Source organism: Antechinus flavipes, chromosome 1 (genome assembly GCF_016432865.1).
Source record: "Antechinus flavipes isolate AdamAnt ecotype Samford, QLD, Australia chromosome 1, AdamAnt_v2, whole genome shotgun sequence".
In the NCBI taxonomy this organism is placed as follows: Eukaryota; Metazoa; Chordata; class Mammalia; order Dasyuromorphia; family Dasyuridae; genus Antechinus; species Antechinus flavipes.
Window position 1 is genome coordinate 498,345,036 of NC_067398.1, and position 27,020 is coordinate 498,372,055.

Sequence of the window (27,020 nt, forward strand, 5' to 3'; positions counted from 1 at the left end):
TGCATTCAAGGAGAACTTTTATTTTCAAGTGTATCCACAAAAACAAGTCAATATTACAATATTTTATAAAAATATTAAGTTTCAGGCTACCATTATTCAGTTTTAAAAAGTGTTTGTGCTAGAAGCTTTTTTTTTTTTTTTGTCAACTTTCATTTTTGGTTAGGGTAAATTCCACATTAAGATTTTCAAGATGAAAAGTTGTTGGAAAAAAAAAATCTTTTAATGTATAAAGTTGATTTTCTCAACAAGTTTAAAAATACATAACCATTTAAAATGAATACATATTAAGTTAGTGTTTAATTTCTTTACTATACAAATGTTATTACAAGGAACTATTCCATTCAGTTAAAACCTAATGAATACCAGCCTCATTTTCTGGCTTTTCTTTTTCTTTAACAACATTAGTACATAAACATATAATAGTGTTACCCTTTTTAAATGCTTAGAAAAATTACAATTTCATAGTTTACATAAAGCCCTTTAAAAATCTGATATCACAGGTTTATATAGAAGATAAGGGAAAATATGATGGCACTATTCTTAGAAAGATTCATTTGGTAGAGGGATTCAATACTAAGTAGGTAATGTAAACATGAAAAATCATAACTTTTAGTACCAGAATTCTACTGCCCATTTGCATTAAGACAAAAAAATCCTAATCATTAAAAAAAATTGCAATTCCAGCCAATACCATAGCAAAAATTAAAATTTTCATGATTTTATTCAGGTAACAAAATTATAAACTTCATTCCCAAATTGTAGAGACATGATGTTATTTATTGCTTAATACAAGGTATGACTGCAAAGAAATCTTTTTTTTTTTTAATATAACATAAATGAGGTCCTTCAAAGATAGTTCCTTTGAAAACTACATTTATTACAAGGGGAACTTCATTTGTGGAATTACCTTTAAAGCTAGCCTGTAAGTCACACAAGAAAACTAGTTTCATTTACTTAACAGTTAAATCTCTCTTTTAAACCTAAGTAACCCTTAAGAGTTGTCATCCAACTTGATCATCTACCATATACACCATAACTAATTCTGAACTTTGAGCTATTTCCAAAAAAGAAAATTCATCTAACAAATGACTAAGAACTGTCACCATTGGGAACAATCAAAAGAAAAGCTGTTTTGAAGGCAATTCCAAATCAAAGAGTTCCAAAAATGTTTTGGATAATGACAGCATTGTTGTAATAAAGGGCATATATAACTTTCCATGTTAACTACTTTGTAGAGGACCACACAGAATTGAGATTTCTATTTTAAAAAATAAAGCCATAGAGGCCTCATTCCCTTAGTCTTATTACCTATCTCTGAAAACACAGAAAAGTTACAATGTGGGATGTTTTGAATGGCAGAAAAACCATACTGTCATTATTATTAAGCCAACATTAAACACTGTCCCTCTACCTATAATTTTTTCAAATTTTCTTTTCCCATTTTTCCTCTTAAATATATCTTCCTGTCAAACGTTATATTCAAAAAAAGCAAAAGTGCAATCATTCAAATCCCTGAACTAGTGACATTTTACATTTGTGGCACCCATCACCATGAGTACATAGTTACATCTCACAGTACCAAATTCATTTTTTAAAAAATGCACTGTCTAAAGATTGGCCTTTATTTTCTTTCTTCTTAGCAACTAAAGATTAATAACTCTCCCCTCAGATTGTAGGCTATGGTTTCAAGTCACAAATTGTCAACTTTTATTATCATAAACCTTATAAAATATTAGCATATTTCCTAGATACCTCATTATTCTAATTTGAGCTAATCAAAACATAATTAAAAAGAAAAATCTCTCATGCTATTTTCCAGTTACATTAAAATAAGTATTAACAGTGCATTATGCTTTCCAATTCCATTGACTGACATCTAACATTTAATCAAGTTATATACTATTTAGGTTAATTTTTCTTCTCTTCAAAAAAAAAAGAAAAAATTAAATCAATGTCTTGAGTTTATCAAAAATGATAAATTTTCTTAAAATTATGAATGGATAAAATTTTACAGAACTGGAATGGAAGTGTTTGGTCCCATACCAAAAAGTTCCTTGGCTTAAAAATTATACTGTAGTGTCATTTTACATTAGTGTTTATCTCCCAGGTTTACACATAATTGCTAAACAGTTTTCTCCTAAGGTTGAAATTTTTAAGTTTGAGGGAAATAAAGGAAAGGATTTACAAATAGTAGCCTTGTTGCTATTCATTATCATGCCAACACTCATAATGTCATTAGTATTTTAATTAAACTTCCTTTGGACCCTGAAATAAATTGGAAAATTGCATCATTGGTTCATTAGAGTTTAACACTTAAAAAGTGGTTTTGTGCAACCATATCTGGAATTCCAGTTTGCCATGAAAAGCATGCAGAGTGGAGAAGATCTTCTTCTTTAGATTCCTTTATATAAGTGAGGAACTCTACACAAGTTCTTTACATTTTGGCAAATTTGTGCATATACGTATAGGCGTGTGACTTATAAATTGTCACCTGGCTGGTATTGTGGTTCTGTAGCAGTAAAGTAGTCTTCTAAGAAGGACTGAATATATTCAAATGTTGGTCTTTCATCAGGGTCCTTCTTCCAACAAAGGTTCATCAGCTCGTGGAGAGATTCTGGACAGCCTTGAGGACAAGGCATTCTATATCCCCGTTCTACCTGTTCCAGTACTTCACGATTTACCATCCCTGGTACAAAAATATTTAAAGCAGCAAATAGTAGGATTAGGTTTGGGGGACGGGGTAGAGTGTGTAGTCAAATATATTTGTTTGGGGGAAAGACTAAGTTTAAAAACCTAACAAAAGTCAAATGGGCAACTTAATATCTTTTAAATAAGAATACTTCATGTATCAAAATGTACCAAATGTACCAAAATGACATTTTATTTAATACTACTAAAACTCACCATGAATTTAATATAAGCAATTTCAAAGATTTGAGGCTATAAGTATCAATTTAGTTTATTTCTTGATATTAATATCCTCAGTTAAGTTATAAATCTAACACTGGTACCCCAAACTTGAAACAGAGTAGTAGAGACAGTGTGGTGTAACAGAGCATTAGGACTGAAATCATAAAGATAATTTATATTTCTGGTTCTGCTATTTCTGAACTTTGTGATTTTAGAGAAGTTAATTGAGCTCAGATTTTATTTCCTTATCAGCAACATGATTTAAAAAAAAAAAATTGTCTACTTCATAGGTGATTATCATGAAGATGAAAAGAAACAGTAATGAAACTATCATTGATATCTAAAATGTTGCTTATTAATGAGAAAATAAATGTAATAAATCATTTTATGAAGAGCCTGATTATTGTTCTGAGAAAAAACATTTAATATCTTAAGATCTATGACTTCTTGACATAATCATGATTTAAGAACAAGAGACTATAATTCTAGGATCCTACTAGGGGCACCAGGTGGCACAATAGATATATTGCAGGGCCCAGAATTAGGAACTCTTCTTTGTGGGATCAAATCCAGCTTCAGACACTTAGTAGCTGTAAACTTCATACAAGTCACTTTACCCTGTTTATCCCAATGGCCAAGTACTCTAGCACCTTTGCTGAGAAAAACCAAATGGAGTCACAAAGAGTCAGATACAATTGAAATGACTGAATGATACAACCAACTTGTAGAGAAACATGAAAATTACATATCCTTAATGAAACTCTACAGTATTTCTTAATAATATAGACTTTAAAAGTGATTATTAATATCTTCATTTTTGTGCTAATTTAAATTTAAAGCATCACATTGAATTGGAGCAGGTGTGATGTTGCTAACTAATTTTTTTTAGAAAGACAATCTTAAAAGGTTCATACAGGGGCACTTTACAAAGTTTCTTCAAGTAGTATCTTGAATTTGAGGCTACATTTTTCTTTCTTTTTTTTTTTTCTTCCTTATTTATACTATTATTTCTTTTTAAAATGGGCTAATTAACTTTTTTTCTCCCCTCATGTGGTTTCATTTATGATTTCAAAGCCTGGAAAACCAGGCTTTGACAAAACCTATAAAAATTCAAATGAAGTGATCTGATCTAACCTTAAGTCCAAATCACTATAAGCTCTCACTACTAGGCCAATAATAGGTCCCAGCCCTAACCTCTCACTTGGCCACTGTCTGGGTTTTGATGTCTCAAGAATACATGTCAATAGCAATTGTTTGGGTTCTGGTCAGAAACTCCAAGGTTTTCCTCATAGTTAGATTTTCATTATTTTTTCATTATAAATGCCTTTGTTTACAAAGGATGCTTATCATCACTACCAGAAAACAAATGTATATCGAAGTACTTCAGGAAATATTTCTTACAGGGATATAAACAAAGATTAAGGCTCTTTTCTATGTCTTAGTATAGAGTTTCATGAGTCATTACTTGATAACAAACTTTTTATTAGTGACATAAACTCTCTAAACTTAGGTTGGCTAATCCTTAGACAAAAGGATAAGTCATCTTGATTACATATTTTGGTTTGGTAGGGATCTTCTAGAATTTCTACATCTCACTGATAACTGTCATCTTCTTTTTGTTCAGCTGTTTCAGTCACGTCTGATTCATCCTATCTTCATTTAGAGTTTTCTTGACAAAGATACTAGAGTGCTTTGCCACTTCCTTCTCCAACTCATTTTATAGATAAGGAAAATAAGGTTAAAAAGTCAGGTGACTTGCCCAGGGTCACACAGCTAGTAAGTTTCAGAGGCCAGATTTGATCTCAGGAAGATAAGCCTTCCTGATTCCAGGTCCAGCTCCCTATTTACTATATCACTTATATTTATTGGGACAAACTAAGAATTTAGGATTGGCTTTATACCATGACAAAGCACCAGAGTAGGATTTTAGTATTAGAATAATGTAGCCTAAATAAAATTGTTTAAAATGATCCAATGTTTATGTATTGGTCAACCTGCCATCTGGGGAAGGGGGTGGGAAAGGAGGGGAAAAATTAGAACAAAAGGTTTTGCAATTGTCAATGCTGAAAAATTACCCATGCATATATCTTGTAAATATAAAGCTGTAATAGTGTTTTAAACATTAAAATGAAACCGTGTTAACTTTCCATTTAAAAAATAAATTTTAAATTAATCTTTTCTTTTAGTTAACAAACATTTATTTGTTCTCCTGCCCACAACCTCTATAGCAAATATCAATAATTAAGCAAAACAAATTTGTTGCATCATATCCAGAGAATTGATTTGTTTCATTCTATATATTGAATCCATCACCTCTTTTAAAAAAGGTTATCACTTCTTCCCATTTCTCTTAAGTCATTTTTCAAACTCCCATTTGACAGAAAATAACTGTCTCCAAAAAGCATAATTATTTAATTAAAAAAAAAAACATAAATAAGACTGGCTGCACTGGGGACAAAGAGTACCTTTTCAGGGCATGTCTTTAAGCAAAGACAGGATAAACAATTTTGTGGAATGCTATATGCCTTATTGACTTCAAAGTAAGATCCCATTATCCTCTTTTTCTGAGTAGAAATTAATTTGCTTTCTTTTTGTTATAAAGAAAGTTATAGGATGAGATATCTATTTAAACCCCATAGAAAATTTAAAAATGCTTTAATAAGTTTTTGCAATCTTTACCTATTTGTATTATCTAAAATCATGATTTACTTTAAATACTAGGTTCAAACTGTTGGTGAAATGGTGAATAGATTCAACCATTCTATAAAGCAATTTGAACTATGTCTAAAGGGCATAAAAAACTATGTATACCCATGAGATCTGTATGCTTTTAAAAGAGACAAAACTAAAAGGAAAAGGATCTATATGTACAAAAAAAATTTACAGCAGTACTTTTTTTGGGGGTAAAGAATTGGAAATTTAAGGAATGCCCATCAAATGTGGAATGGATGAATGAACTGTGGTATGTGATTGTGATAGAATAATACTATTGTGCTATAAGAAATGATGAGCAGGCTGCTCTTGGAAGAACCTGGAAGAATTCCATGAGCTGATATAAAATGAAATGTGCTGTCTACAAAATACCAGCAATATTGTAAAAACATCAACTGTGAATGACATAATTACTCTCAGCAACATAATGACAATTCTATGCTATTCTATGCTATCCATACCCAAATTCTGATGGTATCTGAATACAGACTGAAGCAGACTTAAAAAATATTCTTAATTTTTCTTGAGGTTTGGGTTTTTTTTTTTTTTTTTGGTGGGGAGGGAGGTAGCTAAGGTTTTCTTTTTCTCCCCCCCACAATATGATAATAGAAATATTTTGCATGACTATACATGTATAACATTATCAAATTTAAAGTAAGGAGGGGAAAGAATCTGGAACTCAAATCAACGTTAAAAACTGTTTTTAGCGACAACTAAAGTGGCTAGTGGCGCAGTGGATAGAGCACCAGCCCTGAAGCCAGGAGAACTGAGTTCAAATCTGGTCTCAGACACTTAACACTTCCTTCCTAGCTGTGTGACCCTTGGCAAGTCACTTAAATCCAATTGCCTCAGCAAAACAAACAAAAAACCCAAAAAAACTTTTTACATATAATTGAGAGGAAGATAAAATATTAAATTAAAAAATATATACAGAAGGAATTCAAAGGATGTTCAGAGAGACAATGATGGCCTTGAAACTAACACATTGAATTTATAATTTTTTAAAAAGCAAACCATATATATAGCTAGATAATTTATAGTTTTATATATGACCCTCTATTTTTATGCTTTTGCATAGAAATATACATGTCAATTGGTGTTTATAAAATTGAGAATAACAAAGTAATATAAATTATTTTACAAAAATATTAGGGGGTTCAATAAGCATATGAATCCTGACTTTAAAATATTTTTATGGGTATTAAGTTAATGGCTGTACTTTACATATTTAAAGGACTTCTAGGATGTTAAACCTCAAAGAAAAAGTAAAACCATCTCATCCCTTTATAAATTGGTAGATAACTTTTAAAGCTGTTGTAGTTAAAATTTGCCATTCTGACCAACAGATCCAGATTCAAATAAAACCGATTCTGTTGGCAGTGCAATTGAATCTGCAAAAGTATATCTTTGAGAAACTAGATCATATGAGGCTGTTTTGAAAAATAACAAATGTTATGTGGTAGAGTAGTGAATAGATAAATTTTATATAAATCCAATGACAGAGTGTTGAGACTAGAGTCACATAGTTGGTGATTTATAAAACTATAAAGATTTATGTATGCATGATTATGCTTTTTTTCCTTTTTTTCTTTCCCTTTCATCTTGTTAGATGAAGCATAGAAGGTATACCAGTTTAGAAACTTATCTATAAAACATGTAAAATTAAATAAAGGCAATTTGGGCTTGGGAGGCATAACTGGGGTGATGAATTACAAGTTCTGATGTTGTGTTTGACTAGTGTTGTGAAGGGAACCAATATGTGAAAGAAATATAATGCATTCCAGATACAGAAGACAGTATGATCAAAGGTATGGAGATTGAAGAAAAAATGTTTTGTGTGAATAACAAGGAGGTCAAGTTTGACTGGATCATAGAGTATGTGAAGGAGAGTAATGTATAAGAATGAAAAGGTAGGTTAAGGCCAGATTTTAAAGGGTCTTAACTGTCAAACAGAGGACTTAAAGACTGATTAATCTCATCTTATGTTTTGTTTAGTCCTAGGATTTCATTGATGTGGGAAATTCCATAAAGAGATACAGCATATAATAAAAATATAATACCTAAATTTATTATACACACAGCAATAATAATTGATGAAACAACCAAGACTTCAAAATCATGTTTACCTGGATATGGCACTCTACCCTTTGTAACAAGCTCTGTCTGCAGAATTCCAAATGACCAAACATCAGATTTAATTGTAAAACGGCCATATAATGCAGCCTCAGGAGCTGTCCACTTGATTGGAAATTTGGCACCTAAAATGAATGATATATTACTTAAAAATCAATAAAAATTTTAAAAATAAATTTGTATAAAAAGTAGAAATTAATTCAACAAATATTAACTACTGTTATATGTAATACAATGTGTTATATGCTCAAAAGGATACAATGTCAAAATCCTTGCCCTAGATTATAATCTAGCCTGAGAAATAAGAAATGCACACAAATAACTATCATATAAAATAACACGATCAAACCCATAAGGATGCTTGCTATAAATGCTTCAATAATTTTTTCTTTTCAATAGTATTTTTTTCTGAATACATATAAAAGATACATATACATGCAAACATTTTTGTAAGTTTTTTTGTTCCAAATTTTTCTCTCCTTCCCTCAACTCCCTAAGACAGCAAGCAATCTGATATAGATTAAGTATGTGCAATTCTTTTAAACACATTTTCATATTTGTCTTGTTGTACAAGAAAAATCAGACCAGAATGGAAAAAGAAATAAGAAAGACAAGCAAAAAAACAAAGGAAGGTTGAGTAGGCAAATAAAGTGGTTAATTCCATAAATAAAAGAGGTTGGAAGGGTCAAAACTTGTTTTGGGAAATATAAGCGGTGCTGATGTGCAAGATATACTGATAGGATTGGAGAAAGAGGAAGCCTAGAAAAATTGTTTGGGACCATGTGGAGAGGCCCCACACGCCACACTAAAGACTACATAAAAGATAATAGCCATAAGAAACTTACATTCTAATGAGGAAGATAAAATATGCAAGGAAGCTGAAAAGAAAGGGAAAGAAGGGAATAATGGAGAAATACAGAAAGACTGACTAGTTGTGCTATATTTAAAAGAAACTTCTAGAAAGCAATTTGGAACTAAGCCCAGAAGATTATCGCATGTACAAATGACCATCCAGCAATACCACCTCTTTCAGGTTATACACCAGACCTTATCAACAAAAAATATAATTTTCTTTGTTGTGACCATATAGCTAAATAAATTTTGGTATATGAATGAAATGTAATAATACTGAAATATAAGAAATTATTTTCAGAGAAACTTGGAAACTTGTATAAATAGGAAGAATAATTAGAATAACAACAATGTAAAGAAAAAAAAAATAAAAAATAATTAGCACCAATCAAGATTCCAGAGGATTCAAGATGAAACATGCTACCTATCTCTTGACAAGAGGTGATAGATAAGAGAAGCAGATTGAGTCACACATATTTTATGAAATACATGTATACAGAAAGACATGGTCATTGCAAGAACTCTTTTCTTTGACTAAGCATATTTGTTACAAAGATTTTGTTTTTCTTTCTTTTTCAAAGGGAGATAAAATAGGTTTCTGTTAATTTTTTTAAAATGGAATCAAATGAAAAACATTAAAAAAAAAATTCTGAATATGCAGGGGTTGAGTGGTAGGAGATATAACCAGCATTATTCTTCGGTTCTCTGAATCAAGTCTGAGCCCCTCCCCCCTGCAAGTATATGCTTTTAATAAATAAGCTTTTATTTTAAAAAAAACCAAACATCTTTCAGTACCTCTATATTGCCAAGTGAATAAAGTTGAAGACATTTACTTGGACATTTAAGGGCATATACCACTCTACTTTTCATTCAGTGGGTCATTTTCTAATTCCAATATACATTCCATGTCATCCTACCTCCAATTTCTACTGGTGTTGCTTCCTAATCTGTAATGCCTTTCTCTAAAATTACCAGCTGAAATCCCATCAATTTATTACCAACCAGTTTCAATGCCATCTTCACTGTACATTCTTTCCTAATTCTCCCAATCAATAACAATTCTCTTTTCTCCTAAGGCGTTCAGTAGCATTTGTTATCAACCTTTCTCCTATACTTAGTATCAGAAGTTCCTAGTAGATACAAGTTACACAAGGACACCTCCAATCACTAACATTGGGCAATGCACATGCTAACAAGAATAATTCAAACATTTATATAAAGTTTTAAGGATTGAAAAGCACTTAACATGTCTTGCTTCATTTGATGCTCCTAAGTCTTCGAGATAAGTACTTATCATCATCCCCATTTTAAATGGGGTGGGGATAAATAAGGAAATAGAGGCTAAGATTTATGCATGATCCCACATCAGTGACAGAAGCAAGATTCAAACTAGGGTCTGTTACTTGATCCATTACACAACTTCCTCTAAGAAATATTACATAATTAAAACAATATGGTAAAAATTTAAAATCCTATTCTATCCTACCTTCTCTACCAGACTGCTCCCTCTATCATCATCATCATCACTTTCTCACTTATCTTTAATCTTTTCCTGTCTACTGGTTCTTTCCTGGTGCCTAAACATGTATGTTCTATCCTCAAAAAACTTTGACTGGCTTCTGAAGTCATTATTCAACCAAAACTGTTCTCTCCAAAGTTACTGATGACTTGTTAATTATCACATCTAATGATCTTTTCCTACCTCTCTGAAGCCTCTAATATTCCTAATTCTTTTCTTGTCCTTGATATTCTCTTTTCATTAGATTTCTCTTAAGTTTTCCTCCTCACAATACCAATCCCTTTTTCTCAGTCTCCTGTGCTGGACTTCATCCAGGTGACATATACCAATAATGGATGTTCTACAGGGTTCTTTTCTCGCTCTTCTTTTCTGACAGGTGTCAGCAAACTATATAAATTGAGAGCCAAATCTGGTCAATCTATCTGGCTGGCAAGCTAATAGTTAATTCTGCATTGAATTAAGTACAATAAAATCTTGTTCAAAAATATAAAAACCATTCTGAACTCTTTGAAGTTTAAAAAACAGTTGGGCCAATGGTGCTCAGGCTATAATCTGCCTATGATTACTCCATATTATTTCATTTTGTGATCTCATCAGGTCAGATGTATTCAATTTATCATCTAATTTATGATCTCCAGATTTCTACCTCCAACTGCCTTTTAGATATTTTCCTTCCAAACCCTCTCCTTTTCTGAACTTCCCCAATATTGTTAAAGATAGTGCCACTCTCCTAGCTACCCAGGCTTAAAATCTAGTGTCAATCTTGACCCTTCACTTTCTCTCCTTCCCTCCCTTCCCTATCTAATATCAATGTTCCTTGATTTTATCTCCATAACATCTCTCACACATGACCCTTCCTCTCTTGACACTGCCATCATTAGGGTACAAGCTTTTATCATTTCATGCCTAGACTATTGCAATAGTCTGGAGTTGGTCTGCCTGCCATGTCTCCCCAGTCCAGTCCATCTTTCACTCAGATGCTAGTTATGCACTTCTCCTAAATAACAAATCTGATCAAAACACACACACACACACATACACACACAAACACACACACTTTTTTCTTCTTTCTCTCTCCAATGTTTCCCTATTACCTCCAGAATCAAATATAAATTCCTCCATTTGGCATTGCAACTCCTTCATAACTCCCTTTCTACCTTCCCCCAAATCTTATTACACCTTACACCATCAATGTAGTTTGTGATCCAATGAAACTGACTTCCTTACTTTCCCTTGAACAACTCAGCTCCCAGCTCCCAGCATTTTCACTGGCAATTCTGCCTGCTTGGAATGTTCTCTCTCATCTTTGCCTCCTGACTTCCATGGATTCCTTTAAGTCCCTCCTAAAATCCTATCTTCTAGATGAAGTCTTTCCTAATCATCTTTAATTCTAGTGCCTTCCCTCTGTTGATTACTTCCAATTTATCCCATATGGAGCTTGTATATAAATAATTGTTTAAATGTCATGTGACCCCTTTGAGAGGAGACTGAAATCCTTGAGAGAAAAAAATGTTTTTTGCTTCTTTTATTATTTTAGTGCTTAGTACAGTACTTGAAACACAGTAGGTACTTTATGTTGATAAATTGGCAACCTATTGAAACTTGACTAATAAAACTTCAAAAACACAAATAAAAATCACCTTTGTCAAATTTCATGGGCTACACAGTGTTTTACTGTAATTATACTTGGCTAAAAAGAAATACATTTAGGAAAAATCACTTCATCAATGTACTGTCCCTTAAAAAAAAAAAAAATTAGAAGCTGCTTTAGTTATACAAGTTTTTGGAATGGAAGACAAAGAGGGAACTTTATCTTGTAAAACATTCCTTTATTCTTCTGGAGTCAGGAACTTTTTGTTTTTGTTTTGCTTGGGGTTAGATCAGATTTTTAAGAGGGGAAGGTATAAGGGTCCAAATGTGTGCTTTTTAACAGACAAAATACACACAAAGAGCCCTATTCTTACCACCTATATCAAAAAACATACAATTATATTCTTTCTTAGAAAAACTAATAAACTAAAGCAAACACTTATAAGGGCAGGATTATTTGCTGTATATAAATATTTCCATGGCTACTATATAAACTACAGGGGGCACAATAAATAGAGCACTGGCCCTGAAGTCAAGAGAACCCGAGTTCAAATTCAGTTTCAGACACTTACCACATGCTAGCTGTGTGACCTTGGACAAGTCACTGAACCAACTATCTTACAAAAAACTCCCAAAACTTTCAAAAATCAGACAATTATCTCAATAGATGAATAAAAAGCATACAACGTTTATTTGTGGTAAAAATAAAACAATAACAACAAAAATCTGGCAAAGCATTAAGCACAAAATTTTTTTTTTAATATCATAAAAAATGTCTAATCTAAAACCCAAAGCAACATCATCTGCAATGGCAAATAAACTAGAATCTTTGCCAATAAATACAGGAATGAAACCAAGAATCCCTATTCTCCTCACTTCTCTTTGATACAGTTTTGAAAATACTATCAATGGCAAACAAATTAGTCAAAAATGGATGTTACAAAATCAGAAACATCAATCACTGAACTAAAGAAGAGATTTATAGGATGATATTCCCACTTTCATACCTTTATAGAGGTTTGTTGTGACTTCTGAAATTTATAAATTTTATTGATTTTTTTTCCTTGTCTTTCAAAATTTCATTTTTTAAAATATGGGATTGCTTCCCACTAAGGGATATTAAAAAATATTGGTGATGTTAAAAAAAAAAAGGCAAGGAAATATATATATTTTTCTGAAGAAAGAGGAAAAGGAAGAGGAAAAGGAGGAGGAGAAAAATAATGTTGCAAAGTTGCAAAGAACATGGTCCCAAAAAGAGATATGAAAAGGGAACCTTGCATATATATTGCTATGTTTTTGTGATGTTTTGATTAGTTTGGATTACTTTTTTTCTCTTCTTCCCCTTTAAAAAAATTCTTTATGCTTTCTGGAAGAGGAAGGAGGAAAGAATATAGGAGAAATTTAAGCAATATAGAAACAAACAAAAAAATTCTAAAACTTTATTAAAAAAAAAACACCAAAAATGAAGAATTTGATAGAGAAAAAAAATTACAAAATTACAAAGAACTTAGCACCTGCCCCAAAATATTTTACACACACACACTATTCCTGCTTTTCTAAAGAAATGAAGGGCAGCAGGAGAATAACAGAAATGATTAGTTCATGTGTGTGGAACATAGTGTGTAATATCAGACTTCTTGTATTTAATTATGTTTTGTCAAGTTTTTCCTTTTTGTCCTCTCATTAAATAAAAGTTAATTCTTGCTTTACATTTATATACATATTTGTGTTTTAATGGTAGCCATCTCTAAGCTGGGGGAAGAGAAAAGGGGAAAAAGTTACATGATAAATCTATTATATATTGAAAAATAAAAGCGAGTTGTAGATAATAGATTTGCAGTTTTATGTACAATCCTCTTTTTTTCTATTCTGCTTTATTACGTAAATGCTTGTTTTAATAAGTTCAGAAAAAAAGTAATTCTTTGTCATAAAAGATGGTTCTTTGGAAGATGGGTAAAATATAAAAAATATTATTGTTGATTTTTTAATGTTATATAAATATTTACATAACATTATTTATATAACCTTAAAAAATCAATAAAAATATTTTTAAAAAGAAAGGTTAGTGTTGACTTTAAAGTTAACTGTCCCATGGAAATACATTTGCTATGCAAAGCACTTCTACTTACTTGTATTTCTTTTGAATATTCAAAACAAATTCATTCTAAAATAATGTAACAAACATTTACTAAATATTAGTTTTACCTTGCGGCAGCTAGATGGCTCAGTGAATGAGTGCTGGGCCTGGAGTCAGAAAAACCTGAGTTCAAATGTAGCCTCAGACACTTACTTAATTGTGTGAACTTGGGCAAGTCACTTAATCCCATTTGTCTCAGTTTCCTCCTCTGTAAAATGAGGAAATGCAGGAAATGGCAAACTATTCCACTACCTTGTCAAGAAAATTCCACATGAGGTCACAAAAGGTCTGATATGACCAAATAACAGAAATAGTTTTACCTTGCCTTGCAGTGTATTCATTGTCTTCAATTAGCCTTGCTAATCCAAAATCTGCTATTTTACAAACAAGATTATCTCCTACAAGGATGTTAGCTGCTCGAAGATCTCGATGGATATAGTTCATTCTTTCAATATATGCCATACCATCAGCAATCTTGAGAAGAAACCGAAACAGTAACAATTTAGAGACAAGTTAGATGACTGTCAAAATGTATTTCTAACAATAAGAGAAATGTCAATTTAATGATAATGAAATTAGGTTAAAATTGGGATTTTTAGAAAATGGGCTAGATCTGGCACAGTGAGTTTTTGCTCACCTCTCAACTTATTTAGGAAACAGATTCCTATAGCATTTAGAGTAGTCATTTGACTATACCAGCATTAATCCAGGGAAAAGAGTGGATGATACAAATATGAAAGAAGAAGGGTAAGGATACCCATCAGTACATTCCAGGCCAAGAACCTGGAAGTAAACTAATATATCTAGTTATTTATACATTCACAAACACAGCTAATGAAGATAAACTATTACTACCACTATGAATTCATAGAAGGGGCATACCAAGCACATGCTCTAATGTGCCCTGGGAATATGTGTGTGAAAAACTGGTTCATACATCTTCCAACTATTAAGGATTACAAGAGTATTGGAATGACTCCAGAATGCGTATAGGCATGGCTATTATGTCAGAAACCTAACACCCAGCAACGAATATCAAATTCCTTGAATTATAATACTATATATATGCTATATGTGTATATATATACACACTATAACTATAATACTATAGTTAGATACCTAATGAGGGGTATAGAGCTCAATTTCTGCCCATATAAATTAAAAAATCAGAAACATCCCTAAGTGCACATTAGCTATGTTATTCATTTTAACTTAAAAATTATTACTATTGTTCTCTAGAATAAAGCCTTCCAAACAGAAAGTCATTTTTGTTGAGTCAAAAGACAGGTAAATGAAAACACATGCTAAACTACAGAATAATACAATTCTCTATAATAAAGTTCTGCTCTGTTGCATCATCATGAAGTGACTGTCTATAGATTTTTGAAGGATTTGTCAACAGAATGCAAGCTTTAACAGGTTCTTTAGCAAGATGGAAAAATTTTGAATAAGAATCTAATAAAATACTGTCTATCCATTATTCAAAGACAAGCCTGGATAAGTTTAGAAGAGCTCAATACTAATTTGATCACAGGGTGATTTTGGCTACAAGAATTCTCAGGGACCATCTCAGTCTATTTTTGAATCCCTAGAGCCCACCACTGTGCTTAGTATATATAGCTGGTGTTTAATAACCGCTTTCTAATTGATTAAATAGAAAAATTCTTACCTGTAAAGGGAAAGGCCACATTGACAAAAATCACAAATCAGTGAAGTAGCTAAGATGCTACAAATTAGGCTTCTCTTATGGCATTATAATTTGAAAATGCTTTGGAAGCAGTAAAGGAGAACTAAGTTCTAAGTGAAATTTCTTTCACATGCATAATCTCATCTGAACTTCACAGAAACCCTCAATAGCAGGCACTATCATCTCCATTCTAAATAAGGAACCCAGAATCAAAGAGATTAAGTTTATAAAGTTATTAAATTGCAAAACTTTACCTTGAACTCAAATCTTCCAACTTCAAAACCAGTGTTCATTTCCATTATACTACACTGTCATCTTTAATGACCCATTAAATTACTATTTTACATACTACAGAGTCAAATGTCCAAATAATTTATATATTGTCTATGATAAATAAGGCAATTATTGATTTCTTACTTTTTATAATTTATCTGATGAAATTAGATTTCAAAATAGGAAAATTTAATGTCCATGAGTTTCATGAATAAGCAAGGAAATTATCTATATATATGACTACCAACAGATAAATAAATTCAATATGAAGATGTAATGAATCCTGATCAACTACAATATTAGGACCACATTACCAAAGCAGGGCATGTCTTTTCTTTCTTTTAATAACTGATAATCAAACTATCTTCTCTGGGAATGAATTTTATAAATGTTTGCGCTTTGGGTGTTTGTTAGGAAGTTATATTTCTTGTATCAAAACAAAATGTATCAAAAAATTTAGGAATTTTTCTTTACAGGTACAGCGGTGCCCCAAATATATAGTTCTAAAACTTTCCTTTTTATTTAGTTCAGTTTAATCTTTAAGTAGACAGTGATGTAGTGTAAAGCACAAATGACTAGGAAAGAGAACATTTGGGATTCCTAGTCCCAGTTCTGACACTAGTCAACTATAAGACCCCAGATTAATCATTTAACCTCTCTAGGCCTTAGTTTTCTCTCCACAAGGCAAAGGAGAGTTGGGATTAAGTCTAGATATCTAGGGTCTCCTTGGCGCAATTCTATGATTAGTCCTCCTCTACACTATATTTTCTTAACTTTTAGGTATCTTTTCAAGCCATTTATAGATATATACATAAAGAAGTACCTGTGCAGCCATATCAACCAACTGTGGTAGCTTCAAATACTTTCCATCTCCTTCTTTAAGGAAATCTAATAAGCTTCCTGTAACAGAAAAATTTTATGAAAGAAAAGCAAAACAAAAGGAATAAAGTACAAAACAAGTAATATTTCTGAACTTTAACATCCTACTTCTTTATACCATTTTAGTCTCAAAAAATTTTTTTGGGGGTGGAGAGGTTGCAGGGCCATTATCTTGATATGTTTCCAAGAAGGTTCCTAAACCTTCAAGATAGGGTTATCTTTCCCTACTTTTTTCCCAAGTTTCCTCCATCTTGTCCCAGTTCCCAATTCTCCATCCCCACTTCCAATCCCTAAAGTAAAGAAGTTGGAAGAAAGAAGAACAACAATTATCACTTAGCAGACTTCCAATCAAAGTCAGTGTTTCCCAGAACCCTTTTAGTAATATCCTAGTTATTACATTATTCCACCCAAACTCCTCCTAAAAGTTCTGATACTTTAAAAAACATTTTAAAAAGTAATTTTATTGATATATTTTATTTTTATATCATCTTCATTTCCCAATCAACATTTCCCACACTTAAAGAACATTTTATAACAACCAAAGGAAAGACATTTAGCAAAACTAACATATCAACTGGGTCTGAGTATATGAAACATTCCACACTTCTGCAAAGGAGGAAAGATCTTGGTATTTATTGAAATTCAAATGAATCAAAATTTACTTTGGACAGTCCGTGGGATAACTAGAAACATCTAGGGGTAGAACTATAACCAAGAATTTTGACACTAGAACAAGAAATAGGAAAAACATCTTTGGTTAAGATTAAGAAAAACAGAAACTGAAGGACAGAAAGAAAAGGAATAGAAATAGAACAAGTTCAGGGATCATATAAGCATTTTATTTGGTAGTTTCCAATTCAATTCAATATAACAATGGTTTATTAAGTTACTTGTAAGGCATGGCAACTACAAAAGACAAAATTAAAAATAATCCTTGACCTCAAAGAAGCATATTGGGGAGGCATATAACATGTAAACAGTTAAGTAGTCATGATCATGTGAAGAAGCAAAGAACTCTGACAATTCAAGAGATCAGGAAGGCTGGGAAATTTAGGTTTAGAATTATACATTTTGTAAATCCATATAGCTACATCATAGAAAGAGACAAGCATTAAAAGGCATGTAGCATTCTGGGAAAAAGAAGAGAAGGGGAAGGGTTTAGGATAAGATTGTCCATCTGAAATAAGGATGTCTCAGAGAAAATTATTCATGCCTGGGAGATAGTATCTCATTTCTTCCAAGACATCTATAGGAACTCAAAAAAGAGGTAGCCGGTGATTTTCATATTTCAATCAATCAATATTTATTAAGCATCTACTTAGTACCTTGCACTGTGTTCACTGGGAATACAAAAAGAGGCAAAAGACAATCCTTGCCCTCAAAGAGCTTACAACTTAATAGAGGAGACAAAAATATATATACAGGATAAGCAGGAAATGATGAGAGAAGACACAGATTCCTTTTTTTTTTTCCAGCACATAACTGGTTCGATGGGAGTCAAGTGGAAAGAATAAAATATTTATAGAGCATCTACTATGTGCCAGGTACTGTCCTAAGCATTTTACAAATAGTACCTAATCTGACCTTTACAACAATCCTGCAAGTTAGGTCTTGTTTGTTAGGCCTCTTCACAGCTGAGAAAACTAAGGCAAACAGGTTAAAAAACTTGCCCAAGGCCACACAGTTGGTAGGAGTCTCAGATAAAATTTGAACCCTTAAGTCTTAACTCTAGACCCTGTACTTGCTGCCTTATAGGTCCTTTCTTGTTTCTAATAGAGGATACACCTTTGCTCACTGAGCAAGTTTATACTCAGCATACAGAATATAAAGTGGTAAAATAAATGAGAAAGCAAATAAAATAATTTTTAGGTTTCTTTTTCTGCCACAGAAAGATGAGATTAGATTCAGATCCTGGAATATGCTACCTCTCTGAAAGCTAAGCACACCCAGAAAGAACACGTAGAGGGAAGACGGCCCATGACACAGGACTGAGATAACATAAGGAATCAGGGACACCATACAGACAAAGAGGCAACAAAAGAGAGTGATAAATAGTCAGTCAGGTGGTAAATCAGGAGAAAACAGTATCTTAAAAACTGAGAATAGCACAGAACTTAAAACACCTTAAAGGCAGGTTCTACTTTCTAATCTAGCAATTAACCTAGAACCTGGTATATAATAGATAGTTATCCCTTTCACACTGCAAGGGTTAAGGGCACAGTGTCCCCTTGATCTGAAAAACCAAAGTAAAATATTTTGGCTCTCTCTTTGTACCAGTGAAGGTATCTGAATTTTTCTTTTTCTTTTATGAGGTTTTTATAGTACCTTATTGTAAAATTTAGGTTACATATTTTAATCTCTATGTTGTCTGTGGCTTTTGAAAATCCCCATTCCATTTAATTTTTGATTCTAGCCTGACCATGATAGGGAAAATTGCAATGTGGAAGGAACAAAATTAAATTCTTGTTGAATTAAACTGAATTTAGAAAATATCTACAAATGGACAAATAACAGTATCAAAAAATAAGGTTATCTAGAAAGATGACAACTGAAAAAGATATCAAATTTTGCACTGCTGGTTTTAACAGTACTTGGTTATTCTCAATGGCTTAACTACATTCTAAAGGAGCCTACTCAGGAGATGAGCAGTTAGGTGACCTAGTGGATACAGCACCGGATTTGAGCCTTACTGATTAGGCATCAGGAAGACTCCTCTCTTTTTGAGTTCAAATCTGGCTCTGTTACTCTGGTAAAGTCACTTAACTCCATTTGCCTCAGGTTCCTCATCTCTTAAGTGAGTTGGAAAAGGAGATGGCAAATCACCCAAGTATCTTTGCCAAGAAAACCTTAAATGGGATCACAAAGTTGGCTAAGACTGAAAACACCTAAACATTCATGAGCATCAAAACTTCTAATGATTAGACAAATAAGGAAAAATAATCTGACTAAATTTGGTTAATAGAAGTATCTCTAGAATTAATATTTAACCATGTAGAAAGAATAATACTGAGAGAGGATAATTAGAGAGAATGAATGATTTTTAGGAAAGATGTGTGGGCATTTAAAGGGACTGCACTTTTATTTGCTACAGCAAAACATTAACTGAACTTTCACCTGAATTCTCTAACTTATATTTTCTCTTTATTATCTGGAATCAAAATTAAGGTCACTGGGATAATATTTACTGAATTCTAACTCTAGGATATCTCTGTCACCTTCAATGACCTTTCTGAAATCATTTACACCCTAATATCACTTCTTTCTGTTCCTTAGGGTATAATTTAAGTTGGATAACAAACTCATCACTGGCAGCTAAGTTTTCCTCCTCTCTTGGGTCTGCTTATTTTGGTATCTGAGTAGTTCAATGGATAGAGTGCTGGGTCCTGGGCTAGGGAGATTGGGATTCAAGATACTTCAAAGCTATGGAACCCTGATTTAACCACCTAATTTCTCTCCACTTTAGTTTCCTCATCTATAAAATAGGGAGTAATGATAATACCACTTACTGCCGCACTAGATAAATAGCCAAAATATAAGATCAGGCAGTTTTCAAAAAAAAAGAAATCCAATCTATCAACAAGCATATGAAGAGATAATGTAAATCACTAATAAAATGCAAAAAAAAAAAATGCAAACTGAAACAACTTTTGAAGTTCTCTCTCATATTTATAAAACTGGAAAAAAAAAAGACAAAAAGAAGAAAACATTTGGAGGGATTAGCAATTCTGGAAAGAAATTTGCAACTATGTCCAGAAAGTTATAAAACTGTATATATTCTTTCATCCAATAGATTCCTATTAGGCCTATATCCCAAAGAAATCAAAGAAAGAGGATAAGGATCGATAATATGCAAAAATATTTATAGCTGTTCTTTTCGTTGCAACATACCCCTTATTCTGCTGGCAAAGTGACTTTCCTAAAGCCCAAGTCCAGTCCTGTTACTCTACCAAATAAACTCCCATAGCTCTCTATTGCCTCCAAGATCAAATACAAAATGCTCTCCTTGGCACTCAAAGCCCTTTACATTCTAGCTCTTATACTTCCCTGATTCCCCTTCTATCTTACTATCTAACCCCCACTCTTAGATTCAGTTGATACCCTGCCCTCCTGACTGATCCAAGAACAAGATACTCCATCTCTCACCTCCAGACATTTTCTCTGGATGTCCCCCATGCCTTAAAATGCTTTTCCTCTTCAATTCTAACTACTCAATGATTTTACTTTTAAGTCCCAATTAAAATTCCACCTCCTACATGAAGCCTTAACCAACATCTCTTAATTCCAGTGCCTTCCCTCAATTATTTATCCTGGATCTGGTATGTTTGTTATCTCAACCATTAGATTGAGAGCTCTTTTAAAGACAAGGGCTATCCTTTGCCTCTTATCCCCAGAGCATAGCACAGTGTCTTGTCATATAGTAAGTTCTTAACAAATGTTTGATTGGTTGATTCATAGTAGTCAGACAGTGAAAACTAAGGAGGAGAGACCTTCCTATAACCAAATTATAGTAAATGAATACAACAAAATAATATGGCACTATGAGAAATGAAGAACTTGTTAATTTCAGAGGAAACTGGAAAAAACACTATAAACTAATGCAGAGTGAAGTGAGAATTACCAGGAAAACAATTTATTAAATAATAAAAATATTATAGCAAAATAGAATTTTGAGAAACCATGCAACAATAAAAACACAAGTCCAAAAGAATGAAGAAACATGCCACATACCTGACAAAAGAAGTGATGAATTTAAAATGCAAAAATTGGACATTTTTGTACATGGAAATTTGTTTTGCCACACTACATATTGAATTATATATTTTTTTGTTTTAATTTGTATAGGGGTGAGGGAGGAAAAGAGGAGCAGGTAGTAGATGGGCAGATTCATTTAAAAAATACTTATTTGAAAAATAAAAACAAACAACTTAAAAAAAACACCATCAACAAAACCAGGTTCTTTTTCTCAGTTTTTGTTGATACATTCCCACTTCTATCTTTACTCCCTATTCCTCTCCTACAAAAATCTTAATCTGGACATCTAATTCACAGAAATCTAGGGCAGTCAAACATGAATTCCTCTGGTATTAATGAAGACGTTCTGGGAAGAACAAGAGAGAAAGAAGGTAGTAACCCTAGGAATTTACTCAACTTTCTTCTACAATTATCTGTTCTTCTTATTTAAGATTTTTCTCCAGATTTATGTTATGTGGTCCAAATTAGATATGGGTAGGAGGAAGTGTTGCATATGATAATGAAATGGGGTTCCAATTGTCATGTGGATGAGGTAGTTATTTGTATTTTGAGATATCTGCAAGTACTTAAATCAGGAACCATCCACATATTTTACCAAAGTTCTTTCCCTGGTTTGTTTGAGATCCAATTTGATTTGCTTTAGGCTTTAAAGACAAGAGCTTTTTTCCCTTGATGCTTTAGTTTTTCATTCTTATAGCATCGTTATTCTAATTACCTTTCTTTTTATCATATTTTTCTAATCATTCCATTTCTATAGTTACATATACCCCTTCACCTTTTCAGTCTGTTTTGCCATTCGAAACTTTTACTTTTCTTCCAAACTTTTCCAAATGACTGGTAAAAATCTCTTTCCCATTAGAAAAACCACCAAATTTCATATGCCTATATAAAAAAAAAATCTGCTTTGTTGAAAACATTTTTTAGAAACATTAACAGGATAAAAATTTTACATACATAAATAACATGATCCCAAAATAGTCTTTTAAAAACTTTTTAAATGTCATAAAAATACCTTCATTTCTATTCATCATGGACACATACCTTTTGACATAAATTCAGTAACAATATAAATTGGCTCCTCAGAAACAACAGCATATAGGGGAACAAGTTTATCATGTCTTAGTTTCTTCATGATCTGAGCTTCCTGAAGAAAAGCTTCTGGCATCATTGTACCAGGCTTCAGTGTTTTGATTGCTACTTTTGTGGTTCCATTCCACGTTCCTAAGGAAACAATAACTTCTGTTATTTTCTCTAGTAGTTTAATGGTGAAAACAGTAGCAAAAGTCAAATTGAGTAGCAGACAAAACAAGTAACAGCTACAAATTTTATATGACATGAGTCTTATTGAGATATTTAGGAAAAAAAAAGAGAAGTATGGGGATGTTACTAATTATACAAAAGAGCTATTATCACATAACAGACTGATTATCTTAACTTACAAGGCTGCTGAAATGAAAAAAATGCCCCTAAACCATATTATTAAAAATAATACTCCTTCACTTAAATACTGCCCCAATGCCTCATCTTGGATGTTCTGAGAAAGACCTTGGATTCTTAAGGATCATGATAGCAGAGCACAAACTCTACCAAACTAGAAAAGGCTCAAGAACAATCCCACTAAAGGATGCTTGTTATCTGAGGACACTAAGTCCTCAAAAAATTTATCATTTAGTTGGCTTTCATATAATAAATCTTGGTTACAGGAATGTTTAACGAACATCTACTAAGTTACAGAGGGATGGTAATCTGTGTCAGTGGAAGAGATACACTGACAAAATTATAGCTCTCCAACAAACTTGATTCATTTCAAGTAACAGCTGTATTCTTTACAGGACTCTGAACTTGAAAATGCTGATTCTATGTTGCAATACATTCCTACACCATCAATGTTAGTCTTTTTTTTTTCATTAGACAATATTTCATACCATAGGCAGCCATTGAAACAGTGGATAAGTAGAGGGCCTGGATCCAGAAAGACCTGAGTTCAAATATTAGTTTCAGATACTTGCTAGCTTTGTGACCCTGGGCACATCACTTAACCATCCATCGCTTGCCTCATTTCTATAAAAGGAATAACAGCACCTACCTCCCAAGGTTCTTGCTGAAGGTCAAATGAGACAATTATCATAAAGCATGCGTTATGTTAGCTATTGTTATCAGCTATGATCAGCTAGAGAATTTTATACCTTTCTCTCTCTCCTTGTGCTGAGAGAAAATTCTCCTCCTGATGTAAGCAGCGCTAACATTCGCTAAAGCTCTTAATTTAGATGTGCCAAATTGCTACAAATCAGTATTTTTACTTCACTTATTATTTTGCTATACTATATGCTATATATTGCTAATACATTAGCTAGTAGGGTCAGTTTTCAATATTAATACTATAATTATCTTTCAATTATAACATTTTAATTCATATCTAAATATCCCAAATAAAATAATACAATTGGGTGGTTTACTATTTAGTGCAAGAGATTCCATTTGGAGGAATTGCCCTCACCAAGGAAATCACAGGTTTGGAGCAAAAGATTTTTAAAAAGCAATTGCTTCTTACCCATCCACACTTCACCAAAACATCCTTGGCCCAATTTAACTTCTAGACGTAAAGATTCTCGAGGAATTTCCCAAGCATCTTTTGCCAAACCTTGTGTCTGAGGTTTCACAGTTGGACACACGCTTGTTAACTTATGGCATAAGCCATCAGCATGTTCTGAAGAATTAAATATAAGTTCATTTGAAATTTCATTATTTAGGAAATTTGAGCTTATACAGTAGATGAATATTCTTATCAGATAAGGTAATATTTGAAAAGGCAATGAACACAGAGTTTAGAACATAGTAATCATGAAAAAAAGCTTATTTCCTCTTTTAATAAAATTTTAAATGATAAACTTCATATAAACATATAAGCAATACAATACTAACCTTACTCAGAAACATCTATATAAAAATATGGGTCAAATGATTAACAAGTATTTATTAAGAAAATGCATAACTGTGGGCTAGGCATTGAGCATGTTAGTGAAAAGAATTAAACAGTATCTACTCACAGTCTATATTCTAACAAGTGAGACAACTATATAATATTAAGTGAATAAAAATAAATCCATAAAAGTACTTAAATACCTAAGAGGAAACAAAGGAACTAGCAGTTGAAGAAATCAGGAAAGATTTCACTCATATAACGCTTGAGCTATATCTTAAGGGAAGAAAGAGAATCTATGAGGTTGAAAGTTAAAGAAGTAGTATATGCCCAACATGGGAGATAATTAGTAGTAATTATACCCAGATGTACTTATGTATAAGGAACAGAAAGATGGTCAGTGTGGCTGATCTCAAAATGTAGGAGACAAATAAAGAAATCTAATAAGACTCAAAAAAGGCTGGAGTCAGATTATGCAGCTTTCAAAAGCTAAACAGAGGAGTTTATATTTCTTAGTCTTTTTTGTATAATGGATACCTTTGGCAAGTCTAGTAAAGCCAATAGATCACTTCTCAGAATGTTTTTAAATGCATAAAGTACAGAAAATTACAAAGAATATAATTAGTATAAAAAATATATAGTTAGCAAAGTATTAAAAGAAAAAAATCCAAGAAAATCTAATTTCACAGATTTTGGGTTAAGAACCCTTTCCTAGAGATAAAACAAAGTAGCTTAAGTTGAATAAGGAGAGTCACATGGTCAGACCTGTGCTGAAGCACATGTGTTTATATGGAGAGGAGTTAAGATACAAGAGATGGAGAGAGGAGTGTATCTATATCTGTATCTATAGCCAAGATTAAAAATTTGGAAGAGTGGAAGGATACTGACATCTTCAACAGAAATTGCTAAATTTATAAGAGCGAATGCTTTAGAGGAAAAAATGACTTCAGTATTAGACATATAAGTGTCAGATGTACATCTGGGATTCATTTGTAGAGACATGATAAACTAGGAGGTGATGAGGTCATCATGAGAGTAGAAGTCCTAGGACAGAATTTTAGGGAATATCTACAGTTAAAAGGTATGATGTAAATGATGAGGTAGCAAAGGAAAATGAGAAGAACATGCCAGACAAGTAAGGAAGTGACTCAGCAGAGAGTCGTGAGAAGAGACCATATGTAAAAGAACATAACACAAATACTGTCAAATGCAGCAGAAAAAGACTGAAAAAAAAAAAACCCATTAAACTTGGCAATATGAAGACATTGTTAGTAATTGTGAAGAAAACATTTAGTTGCAAGATACTACAGGAAGTAAGACTGTAAAGAGAGAAGAAATGAGTAATAAAATAGAAAGCAAACCCCCCAAATAGTCAACTTTTTCAAGAACATTGGCTGAGAAATGGAAGAGAGCGAAATGATAAGAGGATGGTAGGGCCGACTGAAGATTTTTTGAGAATGGAGAAGATTCAGGCTTATATAAAGACAGTAAGAAAGGAACCATTTGATAAGGAGAAGCTGAAGATCTGAAAAGGGGTGTGACTTTATATATAATCTGTTGGAGTAGACCCAAAAGATTAAGTGGCAAGGAGAAGGGTTAGCTCTTCTTTTTTGCAGACATCAGGAAAAAGGGGGAGAGAATGGGAGAATTATGAAATAAAGAGAATGGTAGTTAAGAGCAAATGGCCTCAGTTTTTTCAGTTAAAAGGGAGGGTGAATGAAGAAAAGATTAATAATAGCTTCTGTGGAGAACAAAGTTGGGACTAATAAAAGTACCACCTTCCTTCAGTGAGGGTCCAGGTGAGGAAGCATATTGAAGGTATATTACTAATCTTATATGTTAAAATTTAAAGTTAGTTTAAGTATTCACCTACCTGTGTAGTGTTTGACTAATTTCTGCAAAGTATCAAACGGTGCTCTGGTTGTGATATAGTATCCACCATTGTCAAGTTTCCTAATTTTGTAGTGTTTCACATTGTCACCCCTTATCTCATCCCAATCACGAATAGAAAGGGAAAAAGCACCTAAAAAAATGAATCCTTTTATTGTATCTTTCTTAAAATGCCACTATATAAAACACTATTTTAACTATGGAAATGGCAGTTTAGTGAGGACCATACCTTTGGTGGTTTCACTTTCTCTTACTAAAAAGATACCTCGCTGGTTCCCAGGATTTAAAAGTAGTCTCTCAGCATCTTTTCTGCCCATTTTGCCAAAATACCATCTGAGGAAAAAATGATGTGTTAGAATATAAAGATAGAGCCAAAGATAGGAAAATTACAACAAAACAAAAGAGGGAAAAAAAAATCAATGATGGATAGATACCACTTTATTTTTAAGCCAAATTTTAAGTCATTAAGTATCTGGTTTGAAAAAAAGAATTTCAGGTGGCTGAAAATATCAGAAAAGCTAAACAGTTAAATACAGAAGTTATTTAAAAATTTTTTTATGTTAATTTTTGGCATAGGTGAAAATACTTAAAATTTATCTTAAATACTTTTTGTGACCCCATTTGAGATTTTCCTGGCAAAGTTATTGGGAGTGATTTACCATTTCCTTCTCTAGTTCATTTGACAAATGAAGAAACTGAGGTAAACAGGGTTCAGTGAGTCACTCAGGATCACACAGCTATTAAGTAACTGTAGCCAAATTTGAAT

At 32.5% G+C, this 27,020-nt stretch overlaps 1 protein-coding gene across 1 annotated transcript in view; it reads right to left on the bottom strand.

The window, feature by feature from the left end:
* YES1 (YES proto-oncogene 1, Src family tyrosine kinase) overlaps window positions 1-27,020 on the bottom strand; it is a 79,296-nt gene continuing 52,276 nt past the window's right edge. The window contains exons 5-12 of the mRNA XM_051970374.1: window positions 26,484-26,587; window positions 26,238-26,387; window positions 23,996-24,151; window positions 22,486-22,665; window positions 16,637-16,713; window positions 14,174-14,327; window positions 7,749-7,880; window positions 1-2,686 (exon numbers count right to left, since the gene is read on the bottom strand). Of these exons, the coding sequence (XP_051826334.1) occupies window positions 2,478-2,686; window positions 7,749-7,880; window positions 14,174-14,327; window positions 16,637-16,713; window positions 22,486-22,665; window positions 23,996-24,151; window positions 26,238-26,387; window positions 26,484-26,587 (1,162 nt within the window). The 3' untranslated portion in view covers window positions 1-2,477. The remainder of the gene's footprint in view (window positions 2,687-7,748; window positions 7,881-14,173; window positions 14,328-16,636; window positions 16,714-22,485; window positions 22,666-23,995; window positions 24,152-26,237; window positions 26,388-26,483; window positions 26,588-27,020) is intronic.